The 13,235-nt window shown below is 33.2% G+C and overlaps 2 protein-coding genes and 1 long non-coding RNA gene across 6 annotated transcripts; 1 reads left to right on the top strand and 2 right to left on the bottom strand.

Annotated features, from left to right (window-relative positions):
* Nucleotides 1-560: 560 nt before the first annotated feature.
* LOC139886049 (uncharacterized) lies at nucleotides 561-3,524 on the top strand. Of its 3 annotated transcripts, none has more exons than XR_011772240.1 (5): nucleotides 561-854; nucleotides 1,278-1,812; nucleotides 1,939-2,013; nucleotides 2,092-2,573; nucleotides 3,030-3,524. It is a non-coding gene; the product is annotated as an uncharacterized lncRNA (long non-coding RNA). The 3 variants fall into 3 exon arrangements; XR_011772241.1 differs by having other exon boundaries at nucleotides 1,939-2,185; nucleotides 2,374-2,573; XR_011772239.1 differs by having other exon boundaries at nucleotides 1,939-2,573.
* Nucleotides 3,525-4,322: 798 nt separating this feature from the next.
* On the bottom strand, nucleotides 4,323-6,607 carry LOC139886048 (uncharacterized). Of its 2 annotated transcripts, XM_071869787.1 has the most exons (3): nucleotides 6,278-6,607; nucleotides 4,837-5,152; nucleotides 4,323-4,604 (listed from the first exon to the last, which is right to left on the bottom strand). In XM_071869787.1, exons 1-2 carry the CDS (start codon nucleotides 6,519-6,521, stop codon nucleotides 4,839-4,841), a joined length of 558 nt encoding a protein of 185 aa, XP_071725888.1. In that variant the 5' UTR covers nucleotides 6,522-6,607; the 3' UTR covers nucleotides 4,323-4,604; nucleotides 4,837-4,838. The 2 variants fall into 2 exon arrangements, with proteins under 2 accessions (XP_071725888.1, XP_071725887.1); XM_071869786.1 differs by lacking the exon at nucleotides 4,323-4,604 and having other exon boundaries at nucleotides 4,696-5,152; nucleotides 6,278-6,606.
* A 342-nt stretch (nucleotides 6,608-6,949) lies between these two features.
* LOC139886047 (3-deoxy-manno-octulosonate cytidylyltransferase, mitochondrial-like) lies at nucleotides 6,950-12,365 on the bottom strand. The gene is made up of 8 exons (XM_071869785.1): nucleotides 12,047-12,365; nucleotides 11,831-11,876; nucleotides 8,216-8,302; nucleotides 8,000-8,124; nucleotides 7,718-7,857; nucleotides 7,565-7,616; nucleotides 7,366-7,476; nucleotides 6,950-7,272 (listed from the first exon to the last, which is right to left on the bottom strand). Exons 1-8 carry the CDS (start codon nucleotides 12,293-12,295, stop codon nucleotides 7,180-7,182), a joined length of 903 nt encoding a protein of 300 aa, XP_071725886.1. The 5' UTR covers nucleotides 12,296-12,365; the 3' UTR covers nucleotides 6,950-7,179.
* Nucleotides 12,366-13,235: the final 870 nt, after the last annotated feature.

The raw sequence follows: 13,235 nt of genomic DNA, 5'->3' as shown, positions 1-13,235 counted from the left end.
CTGTGCTACATTTTTTTTTCTCCAACGATAAAAGAAACAACTTTCTTAAAAGGAACAACCTTTCAATGCTACCAAAAGATGTCGAAAAACATTCTTTTTTACAAAATATATCAACTAACTTTAGCGCTAAAAGAAGCAACTTTCACAAAAGGAACAACCCTTCAATGTTAGATGTCGAAAAAAATTCTTTTTTACAAAATAGATCAAGATTTTTTTTTAACTAGCATTTAAAACGAAACCCCCGACGCGAAGTGAGGGCTTCACAACTAGTTGTTATACTGTTTACGAGAATTAGTATATAGTATAATTCTATTCTATAAAACTACTACTATATTTAAAACTAGTAAAAGAGTCATTGGGCCATGGCCCAAATTTTCATTCCAGTGGCCTACAATTGTTGACTGCTAAAACGACGTTGAAAAATCAAAAACGGCAAAAGGGGGCTTCTGTCATTATTGATAATAGAAATAAAATAATTGACTCATGTACTACTAAATTATGCGTATATTTAATTCTTAATGACGGCTCTTAGTACTTTCATTAGAAAATTTAATTTAACTATATACTAATTAGCGTAATTAACCCAAGAATCCCACTGGCAACCACCTACAGTGTAACAGCAGCGACCTTCCCCCCCCCCCAACCACCACCCCCCACCGCCATCGCCGCCACCATCAACACCCACAAATCCGATTGCAACGTTACGAACCACCACTTACGGGAATCAATTGCGTGAATTTGTGGCTACATCAACTGCTTTTCTTGACCAGATTCAGTCGCCTGAACTCTCCACAACAACGAAACCCCTCACCGCTGCGGGTAGAATCACAAACTAGATGATGCCAATTCCTAAGGTTTGTGTTGTTGATTTTAAGTCTTTTATTTTTTATTTTTTTTATATTTATTTGAAAATTGGAATGATTTTATGGGTGATAATCAACTCTGGTGACATTAAAAGTCAATTCCTAGGGTTTGTAATGTTGATTTTAAGTTTTTATTTTTTATTTTTTTTTAAATCTACGCTCTCTGCAATCTGCGATATTTTTTGGTGGTTCCTGTTAATTTTTGGTTTTAATTTTACTCTGTCTTTGCTTATTGTGTACGTGGTTTCAATTTATATGTTCAGTTTTATTTTTATATGTAACTATGTGGTACAATTAGTTCCAAACAATTATGAAGGGTTTAATTGTTTAATTACCAAGGGTTCAATTGTTGGTTACTTATTAGTTCCAATCGGTTATCAAATGTTTAATTGTTTGATTATGTTGCTTTCACAGGTACATGTCCAACTTGCTCCTTTCTTCTAAAGTTTTTTTTTTCTGAAAGGTAATTTGAGACTATGCTTTCAATTTCTTATCTTTTTTGTTGTGTATGCTATTATTGTGGTTAGAAAGGAACTACATTTCAAGAATATACAGTGTCGTAATGATCATCAGTTACACTGAAGGAGTTGGTGTCATTTGGTATTAATTGTTTATGTTATATGTTACGTGATTCGTGTTATTATGATTGTTATTATGCGACGTCTAAGGTTTTCTAAGAAGAAGTTTCTAGCTGATGATGGGTAAGCATGTTTGTATGTTGATGTTTCTTTCAATTAGTAGGTTGAACCAACCATTTTGCGATTGAGAATATATGCTTTTCACTCACATATAGTATTGGTTTATTTATTCGATTGAGAATTAATGATGTACATTTTCAAACACTTAACTCCCTAATTTGTGTCATCGTCGATATAAAGGTGGTTATGGTTATTGTCAATTTGGTTTTTGTAGATTTCATTTCGCTTATTGGAGGTCTGCAGGATCCTTAGTACGTGATCGCTTTAACGACTTTAATTTTCGCTTATTGGAGCTCATGTTATATGCTTCCGACAAATTTACTATTCGTTACTATCGAATTAATATAGTAGTGTTTGGTGTTTGTAATGTGTTTCAGTTAAAGGAGATCAGTAACTACCTGGCCCCTGAAATCAGTTGATGGCATCCTGAAGCTCTGCAGGCGCTTGAAGAGGTATCATAATATTGCTGATTTATATTTTCTGTTGATCACAGGATTAGCAACCACACTAGAGCCATTGTTTCTGTGTAGAAATGACACATACCCAACATAAACAAATCGACGTGGTCCGCCAGAAGCATAAAAAATTTCGACGTGGTTGCTAATAAGATGAATGAAATCAGAGGTACAAACAGAAGCTCAACTATGTAAATCAATGTATAATATATAAAATTCTTAATTTGAATGATCTACATTACAGTTCATGGTATGTCATTTAAAGTATAGTTACATACTCTGTTTCAAACTCACCATTGAGGGTGTTCTCATCCATTCTTTCATCATTCAATATTGATTATATATTTTACACCTCAGTTTTCCCTCAAATGATTCCTAGCTTTTTTGGCAATTGGGCGATGTATTAGAACGGGTGTGGCGAGGGTTTGATCCAAATCGCTTCATTTTTTCCCTCCACGTGTCACCTCCCTCTTTAAACCTGCTGGTATGTGTCACTACCCTTTCAGTTGATGGACCGCTATCGTCGAGTGACCTTTCTTTTTGCCTCGATACTGAAGGTATATAAAACTTGGACTGTTTATTATCATTGTATAGTTATCGTTATATAAGGATGAAAGTTGTTGAACAATTATATTTTTATTACTTGAATAAGCTTTGATATTTTTAAAATAATTCAAGCTGTTACTTTTATTTTTACTTTTACCACACTGCTTACAACTCGTCTTATGAAAAATGATGCGGTTAAGTTTATAGTTTTTGAGAAAAGTGGGTTTATATAAGGTATAAAAACAAGTAGGTGTTTACTTGCAATGGTAATAAGAAAACAGATATATGACTCATTAGATGAATTAGCAAATGCTAATGAAGAACTATATTGAAGGCTGATTATAGTTTCTTAGTAATAATGTTTATATTGTTAATCTTCACTCCATTGACTACTCTTTAGACAGTTACAGTCATTTTAGCTAATATAATTTGTCTTTAAAAATTGTTTGTAACTACCGCTTTGCCAGTTTTCGCAAGAATGTTATTACTTGAGATAAGGGAGCAATATGAAGACCTGAAGTTTGTGACAATCGCCAACTCTTCCTCTTATCTTAGTAACGTTGTTCCTTCCTTCTCTTTTATCAAAATTAATTGCGTTAAGTACATTCATGAATCGGTGGAATCGGATCTTGATGATGAGGTTTTGGCGGTGTCAGGTGTTTGGGTTAATGAAATTAATTCGTCATTCAAATTGTATAGTTTGTTACCCAATAAATCTCCGTGTCCATTACAAACCGCATTATAATGGTGGGACATTCTTATCACGTGTAACACATTGAGAAGGTCCAAGAGGCATTGGTCTTCGAGAGTGTGAATGGTAATGTCGTTGGTGAGGCCGAGGATTCTGTTTGCGTTGTTTTTTCACTGCGTGACGAAAATGAGGTTGGTACCACAGAAGGCAAGTTGATCTCATCGTAATATGTTGTAATGTTGCTATGTTAGGCACTTATGCTATGGCCTCTTTTTTTTAGTGTAAAAACGAAAACTTCATAATCAAGGGATTTTCCTATCAAACCAAATACAATGATAGGCAAGACCAGGCTCAAGGGGGAAAAAAACGAACGAAATCTCATTGAATGACTTTTTTTCATCAAGTGACCAACTTATACAGAATGTCATCATTACTCTATCAAGTCGCAAGATAAACTGCTAAACTATGATTCATTTTAATTAAGTGGCCAACAAATTATTGTAATGTTAAAACATAGAAAACATTTTTAAGTTATATTGTACTTTGGAACTTTGATGTTATCACATTTTGATCTAGCATCACAACTTCGTGAGATGTGGCATTTTGAAACCAAAATTGAACCTCACAACCAAAATTTGGGAACCCTACTCAAATTTAGTTTCAAAGGGCCAGAAAATAGATACTCTGGTTTCGCTTTTATGCCAACGAACCAAACCCAATCCATACATTGGGTCAACCCATTAGGTCACATTAGACCAATACAGAAAAAACTTTCCAGTATCATTGATTGAATTTTATACTAATACAATAACAACAACAACAATAACAAAACTTAATATCACATAAGTGAGTTATGGTAGAGGTAAGGTTTAGACAATTCTTACTTTATTCTAAAACAAAGAGAAGTCATTTTTATAGAGTGAAACAACCCAAGATTAGAGAAAGTCCTCCCTCTCAATGTTCTATAGATAGAGAAATTGCTTACGAATAGGCCTCCGACCAATAAGTAGGTTAATAAAAAAAAGTAAGAAACGTTATGAAAATGGTAAAATCAAATTTCCATGGGTTCTAAACCCGCATGAAGTTCAATTTAGGCTCCCTTAGTAACTTTATACTAATGAAGTCATTAAATCTTACAAACTTCTTTCGGATGGTAGTTTCCTACTATGTCAACATTGCTTCACCTTAATTACCAATTTAAGTACCTTAGTAACTAATCCATGATTAGATCCCTTCTTGTTAGACATTTGGATCCTATCCTTTAGACCTTACATACTTGCAGTTTACTGGACACTTTCCATTTTTATATAAGTATCATATCCACCACACCAGGTTGTTGAAATTGGTAAAACTACAAAGTAAGAGAAAAATCAGAAATTGTTAAAAAAATCAATTCAAGAAAAAGAAAAACGTCAGTGGAAGTCCAGTAGCACTTCAGCAACTGTATAATAATCCAACTATACAGGTGGATATCAAATTTATTATGCTGGTTGCAGTATCTGTACTTATGATATCATCATATCATAGCCGAAACAAACGTGATAACTAAATTGGTGCAAATCTAGTATATACATACATTGTACCTCTACAAGAACTTTTCAATGCAGGTGCACAGAGTTGGTCTTGGAACTGCACCAATAACTGCATCTTTCTTCTCTCCATCTTTGAAGATCATGACAGTTGGGATACTTCTTATACCATATTTGGTTGCGATTGAAGGACTTTCATCAGTATTTACCTTGTAACAAGTGAGCTTGCCTGCATATTCTTTTGCGAGTTCATCAATGACTGGGTGGATCATGCGACATGGCCCACACCATGGAGCCCAGAACTCAACTAGTACGGGAAGTTGAGACTCAAGAACAAGTGATTGCCATGTTCCATCAGTGACAGGAAGTACTGCAATGTGAAGTAAACAAAATAAAAAATAATGTTAACGATCGATTCTTTGAGTTACCTCTAACAACTCATAGTCAACTCATAGTAAAGTTTTCTTTTGTACTTCCAAGCATTTCAATATTAAGAACTAAGAACCAGCCTCTTCAATTCACATATAAAGGAACCTCACAAAAAGCTTTAATGAAATATGATCAACTATAATGATTGTTTAGCAAACCTACAGATTTATATTACCTTTGACAATGCTAGCTTCCACTGACAACTCGAAGAGTAGTTCTTTGTTTATTAAGTAATTTGTAACAAAACGAAAAATAAAAGAGTTTCATAGTACAAAAAAATTGCAATTTTAAGCTTAGATACATAAGTAGTTCACATACAACAGCAACAAAATGCAACAAAATACAGAATAGGATCCACAACTACAAATATCTATTCCTATTACACAATATAGTCGCCTAACATGAATAGACTTCTAACATTAATAAATAATAGTAGTAATTTATGAACAAACTTCAGAATAGAACAAAGTTAAACGGTACTTGAATAAAAGATACCTACAACAAGTCTATAGATTATAATACGTTATACGACCAAATTAGCACCATTTGATGAGAGTAATTTGCGAACAAATGAACAATAAACGAACCAAAATAACATTCAACTATCAAATCATTAATGTTAAGATGTGTTCAACTATCATACAACAGCAAAATGCGGCTATAGCATTGAGAGCATGATCCACGACTATAAAATCTATTACTACTACAGAGTACCATCCCATAACATGAACTGACTGTTAGCTATATTCAGAAATTGAACCACATTAGCTGTGCATATACCTATTTCAGCTCTCTTAGATATTAATCACAATGACATGAGACTGACAACACTGAACGATTCTAACAAAATGAATTCAGCTCTTACATCATGTATTCAACTATTGATATGTTCATACCGCACTGAGAACATGATCCGCAATCGAAAAATCAAATACTACTACTACATATTATTAGCTATTTTCAGGATTTGGAGGACAAAAGTGCGGATATAATATATACAGACAGCAGGTCAAAAGTACATGCGATATTGCGATAGATAGAAATATAAACTACGAACAATTCTAACCTTGAACGGCTGTTTCCTGAGCTTCGCAAACGATTCGCCCACCATGTCGACCGAATTTTGATCTCAATTTAACGGATCCAGAAGAACGGAAGGAACTAATGTTTAATTTTGAGCTTCTAAATTCAGGTGCAAAGTTACGGCGAAGTGACAACGGAGAGATGTGAGACGAGGCAATCGGAGTTAGAGAAGCTGCCGGAAATCCGGAGGTCCGAGGAACGGTTAGGGTTTCGAGAACGCCGGCCATCAATCAATAACAACGAATAAAAGTGAAGTCTAAATAATGGTTTGTGTTTTGAATGGATGGTATTGGTTTGGTTTTGAGTTAGTTGGAAAGATGAAATTATTATTGTGGGGGATGGATGGATGAGGTGTCACGTGCTTATCACCTGGCTAAATATTCTGTAATTTATTTTGTAAATTTCTGGTGACAACATGTGAAGATGTTCTTGGAATATGATTCACATGACAGCAACATTTACACAGAAAATAGAATAACAGTGAAAAATATCATCATCATTATTCATTGTTCATTTCATTATTCATTTTCATTGATTATAGAAGAAGTAAAAACCAAAGTGTTTATATGATAAACAAAAGGCAACTACAATACAATACAACTCATAAATTAATACAAAAGGCAAGGTAATTAGGACATAGGAACTAGCTACTGGCTACATAAAAAGAAAAGTTCAAATTTCTGCTCAAATTTTACAACCGCACAGCAGATATATCAGTCGAGCCATGGCTCATGAGTAGGACACAATTCTACCTTCACACTGCAGTCTACAAACTACACTCACGTACACAACTAATACTCGTCAAAAAGAACAACGAAAAACAAACTTTGGTGTGATGAAATACAATCTTTGGTAGCACGACTTTAAGGAAACTAGACTACAGCACTAAGACAAGTTCCTTTCGCGCATAAAGTTTTCAATTTTGGCGACATCTTCTGGAGTGTCAACGCCATGAGCATCATGATCCACTTTAATAACCTGCAGCGTAACAAGATATATCAGAATTTGTGTTTTCAACTCATAATGTCAAGAAAATGAAAAATATTATGAAGAAAAATAAGGAGAAAGTACCTTCATTTTGTAACCATTTTCAAGAACCTTAAGCTGTTCTAAATCTTCTTCTAGTTGCAGCGGAGTTGGTGTCAGATCGGGGTATATTTTAAGAAACTTCGAGTCATAGCTCTACAAAGCATAATTCTAAGATTAGTTTTCGCTTTAAAACAGTGACAATGGGAATGGTATCAAAATTTGTTTGTTTTTTAAAGGGTACCTGAATACCAAGATGAAGATTATACGGGAATTCAGAATTAACCTTCCCCGATCTGCACAATGAAGAAATTAACGTAACCATTATATTATATTTATAATATTTAATTTTAATATAGGAAGACAGACAGCTTTATAAAACAATTGATCCACTAACTTGTTGAAAGGGATAAGCCCTCTAGAAAAGTAGATCGCATAACCACGGTTATCAACCACACATTTCACACGATTTGGATCAAAAGCATCCTCTGGTTTCAAAGATGTGACAGCAGTACTAAAAACTGCATTCGGGGTGGTCTGCAAATACCACGAATCAGAATATTTCATTATTTCTATATACCCAATTTATATATTGTATAAAAATAGATAATTTCATAGGAAACGAACACAAATCAATACATTTATTTATCATCAAACATCAAACAAAAGACTGATTTACCTGGAGAGCTTTGACAATGCCATCAATGATTTCAGGTTCAATAAGAGGTTCATCTCCTTGAATATTAACAACAATATCATACTTCTTCTCGAGCTTTTGAAGTGCTTCACTACACCTCTCAGCACCTAAAATTCGTACAAACAATATAAATTATCTCCTACTCCACAACGTATACAAGCAGTACTCGTCCGAACAACAACCAACATAACTTCATACCGTTCCTGCACGATTCTGCAGTCATAATCACTTCCGCACCAAAACCTCGACAGCATTCCGCTATCTTTTCATCATCCGTAGCCACAACTATAATAGGAACAATACACAATTTCAAGTTAAACTTAAATACTCAGGTATATATATATATATATATATATATATATATATATATATATATATATATATATATACACACACACACACATATATACATATACATATACATATACATACACGGACATCTGTAGCACTTTCTTGAAAATAATATTATTATTATTATTACTACTACTATTATTATCTATAGTTTCTATTAAATTCCTAAAATGATGACATCATAAATAAGCTTTTTTCTTCATTAAAAAAAATCAAAAAAGAAAAAGAAAACTTTAAAGACTACGTAGATGATGTCATAATTCTTAATTAATTAAGGATTAATTTATTAAAGTACGGAGTAATTATTGCTATGCATCTCCGTATGCTCTTCATCTGCTACTCGCTGGCATTTTATCAAACCCTAACAAAAAAAACACTACAGAGTATAACTTGGGTAGTTCAAGAAACTTGCATCTCCATATCCACCATGGTACGTTAGCCTATCTCCAGAACCATATATACCTATTCTCGGATTGGCTGCAGGAGCTTTATGGGTCAGACTTTCTTGAACACTTTGCTTATCAATTACTTTCTAAAAAAGTATAGTTACTCTTGCGTTTTATTTTTGTTATTTTTAAGAGGTCTTACTTGCAGAAAGAATGAAAACATAATCCATGAATCAGTCTTTTTTCCTTATGAATGGTAAATGGTCGATATCATTAGCTCTATCAAATTAAATTTTGAGTTTATATCTCAAGGTACTTTAGCATGTAGAAAAATAGTATAACAGAGTAGTTTAGGTTTCCGATTCTAATAGTTTTTATATCAGCTAAGTATGAAGTTCATGGTTGCAAAACTCGGCCAACTCGGCCGAGTAATCGGCGATTACTCCTCTGGAAGAACAAAACGAGTAATCGGTGTCTAACTCGTCCATTTACTCGGTCAACGCCGGTCAACACCGGTCAACGGCGTCGGAAAACTCAGTGAAAAGATGAAGGAAAACAGGAGACGATTAATCTGAGTTCAATAAGGTTTTGATCGACGTCCAACTCCCTAATTTCTCCAACAACTTTCTCGTCCAACTTTTTTCAGAATTGAAATTAAGAGTTCTGAATCGATTTGATGTGTTTGTTTGTTTAGATAGAACAAATTGAAGGAACATACCTGTAATGTCTCGATTTCCATCCATGAAGAGAACAAACAATTTAGGGTTTGGTGACTGAGCGGTTGAAGAAGAAGAAGTGGGTAGCGTGACTGCTACTGCTAGGGTTTCTGAGTCATTTTATTATTTTTTAACTTACATTCAAACCCCCTAAGTTTAACTGTTATTTATTTTAACACCTCAAGTTTAGTTTTTCTTTCAACTTCATTATTAAATATATACAAATCTAACCCCTCCAATTAAAATAAATATTTATATGTAACTAAACTTTACATATTTAACATATATATTTATAAATTTTATATATTTAACATATATATATTCTTAAAAATGTTTGTTTAATATATATATATATATATATATATTATATATCTATAATATATTGAAAATATTTAGTTATATTAGAAAAGTCAACAAAAGTCAACATCCGAGTACTCCTCCGAGTACTCCCCGAGTCGCCGATTACTCCTCAAAAACCTCCGGCCGAGTACTCCCCGAGTCGCGAGTTTTACAACCTTGATGAAGTTGAAATATTATTTGGCTGATGACGTTGCTTAAAGTAAGCTCAAATCTTACACCTTCAAATATTACACCTTTTATTAGTATTGCTTCCATTATTATGCTATGTGTTCGTGTTTAATCTCTTAAATGACACGTAACACCCAATTTGTTTGATCAAATGTTCTAATTGCAGCTGACCCACCTTTAAAAGAAGAAATTTAGGAGATAAAAAGCAGCTTCGTTGGAAAAATGATATTTTTGTTTATTGAGGTATATAAGTTTTGTTGTTTTATTTATCTTTTTTATGCATTTGAGAGGTAGTTACTTGATTTAATAACAAGCAGTGAACTTTTAGTATTTTTAAGTATGTGATCTGTTTGCGTACAATTTGGATATTGAAAGTGATGATGAAGATATGAGTTTTAGATGCATCAAAACAGTCGGTTGAAATTGGACATGTTGAATCGAGCAGGCCTTAGATGCAACGGATATGATGCACTTAGTAAGGCGGGCATCAGCAAAGCTGGTAATTTCAGTTGAGACATCGAGGAGAGTATTAGGCGAATTAAACATGAGTGATTATGATGATAAAGACATTGGAATTTTGGATGAAATAAAAGTAAGAATATTTAATAACTATCTTCGTATAAATTTTTTCACCCATAGATGAGCCTAAAATGCAGTGTATAGATGCCTCAGTTACGTTGAGTGATGTTCCTGACTTCACCCATAGATGAGCCTAGATTTGTGATTTTTATATACATTCACTATGCGTTGTGTCTTAAGAAATGATAATATAACATTCTTAAAACGAGTAATTAATATGTCTTCTTTGTATGTAGTCAACTTGCATGTGCCCATTTTGCTACATGTCATTTGGGTAATTATTTTTTAGTCTTTTTTAAGTTACTTCAGAAATACCATATGCTTGATAGTGTGCTTGGGTCCGTATGCGTTTATCACCTCTAATAAATTTGAATACAACGTTTGCTTTATTTTGTAGGTTCATGCTTTTCAATTGGTTAATGAGATTAATACTATTGTTTGAAGGCAGATATCACAATTTGTTCTGCTAATGCCGTAACCTAATGAAATTTTATGCGTTTCTGTTGTTCCAGTTTATGTTTTATTAGTTGAATCTTATATATTCATCTACCGTCTTTCTAATCTTATAGATTAAAATTAAAAAGTTGATCACGTATAAATTTTTTAATGTTGTATTTGACTTACCAGATAATGTTGGTGGATATAATGATTCGTATTTGTTAAGTTATAGGTACCAAGTACAACTCTACCCCTCAAGAAGCTTCAAGGCTTTTTGAATGATTCATTTGTGAAGTTGTGTTTCAAAGGTGTATAAGTGTTGTGTTTCAAAGGTGTAATCTTTATTTTAATTGTATTTAGTAATCATATAATTAGTTCTTTTAAAGTTTAGTTTCTGTAACATGTGTTCTCAAATCTTAATGATCATTTGGGTACCTATCGGATTATTGGATTGTTGTATTTATCACATGCCCGCTGTATTTCACATGTTATTTCATAAACTGTATGTACTAATGTCATTTTTTTTTATATATATTTGATTTAAATAAACCCGTGAATTATTACTTAATATACCTAATATAAGTTGATTTAACTAAATTTTTTAGTAGGAATCCTTGGTTTCACGGTTCATTAAACTAAATGAATTTACATTCACTTAATACCTAAAACATATCATTAAACTATTTCGTTTAAACAAACCCGTGATTTCACGGGTCATTTCACTAGTTATACACGTAAATTCTCAAATATAAAGAAAAAAATTTATCAACAAAAAACAATTATATAAAATTCAAAACAAAAGTCAAATTACATACCAACACGATCCAATGTTGATGCCAACTTTGCTCTCTCCCAAGTTCTCTGTTATCAATCAATAAACATAAACATATAACAAATAAAACCTAAATAATGAGGTAAGGTGATTACTTTCAATTGACTGGAGTAGTAAAAACTGTAACTTGATCTTAAATTAGGCGTCTTACTAACAAAATCAAACACTAAATTACAAGAATTGAGAAGTGAAACGCAACCTGGATCATAGGTTTGCCGAGGATTTCAACAAGGGGTTTACCCTCAAAGCGGGAAGAAGCGAATCGTGCCGGAATAATGCCGACAACCCGGCTCCGAAAGACGGTGACAGATCGACGGTAGAAAAAATAAGCGTGAGCGCCGACGGCAAGAGCTGCGGCGGTGGCAACGCCGTGCAAAATCCATGATTTAGTTGACATCACAAATGGAGCGTGATCTGAAGAAGTAGTACACACCGATTTGGGAGTCATCTCATAGGTGTGACCGCTATCTAGATGCTCTGTATATTTATGTGCAGTTCACATGTAGCATTCTTATTGATTAATCGTCTTGCGTTTCAAAAATAATCATCTCATATTTTAATACTATGGATTACTCTTAAAAACCCCGATTACTCTTTGATTACTAACTGATTACTCATTTTCGAGAGCAGTCCGTTCTGATTTTTCAAAATTCGTTTAGTTAATCGATTAACGTCGATTGATGGGTCAATATCGAATTTGGTAGTTAAAGTCTAAATTGATCAACATTTTAACATAAATTTAAACTAGAAAATTATAGTTTTGAACATAATGAACTATTTTAGACAACTATTCTAAATTTTATATTTATATTCATGATTTTTTTCTATATTTATATATATAATTTTTGAAATTTAATATTTAAATGTATAAAGTACAATCTGATTAATCCAAGATTAATCTCTGAATTGACGATTACTCCTTCCAAAGTCTCGACCGATTAATCACCGAATAGCGAATATTGCAACATTGCCATGGATGATGATGATATTTCTTAGTGTGAGCATGAGGCGGTTTGATGCGGTTAAACTGCCCTCATAATCGAAACTTCGGTTGTTCTATATCTTTAATCATTCGATTTTGTCAAATTTGAGTCAAATATATGAGATTATATGTTAAATTTGAGTCAAATAGGTCAAATTTTATTAGACTACTTTTAGCTAGTGATATTTCTCATCATATATATATGCGTTAAGTATTTGTATATTATATACAAAAGTTTTTTTTGAACGGTGGTTCGGCATCATCCAGAAGAAATTAACCACATCTGCGATCATTTGTCACACGATACACACACGTTGGGCATGACTCAAGGGGCTACGCATCCATTCGAGGGCAGGAGCGCAACTATCCCAGGAGAAAACTTTCCTAGAATCGAACTTGCACCTCC

Source organism: Rutidosis leptorrhynchoides, chromosome 1, assembly GCF_046630445.1.
Source record: "Rutidosis leptorrhynchoides isolate AG116_Rl617_1_P2 chromosome 1, CSIRO_AGI_Rlap_v1, whole genome shotgun sequence".
Taxonomy (NCBI): domain Eukaryota; kingdom Viridiplantae; phylum Streptophyta; class Magnoliopsida; order Asterales; family Asteraceae; genus Rutidosis; species Rutidosis leptorrhynchoides.
The sequence above is the reverse complement of the archived record's forward strand: the minus strand, read 5'-3'. Positions and strand labels throughout refer to the sequence as shown.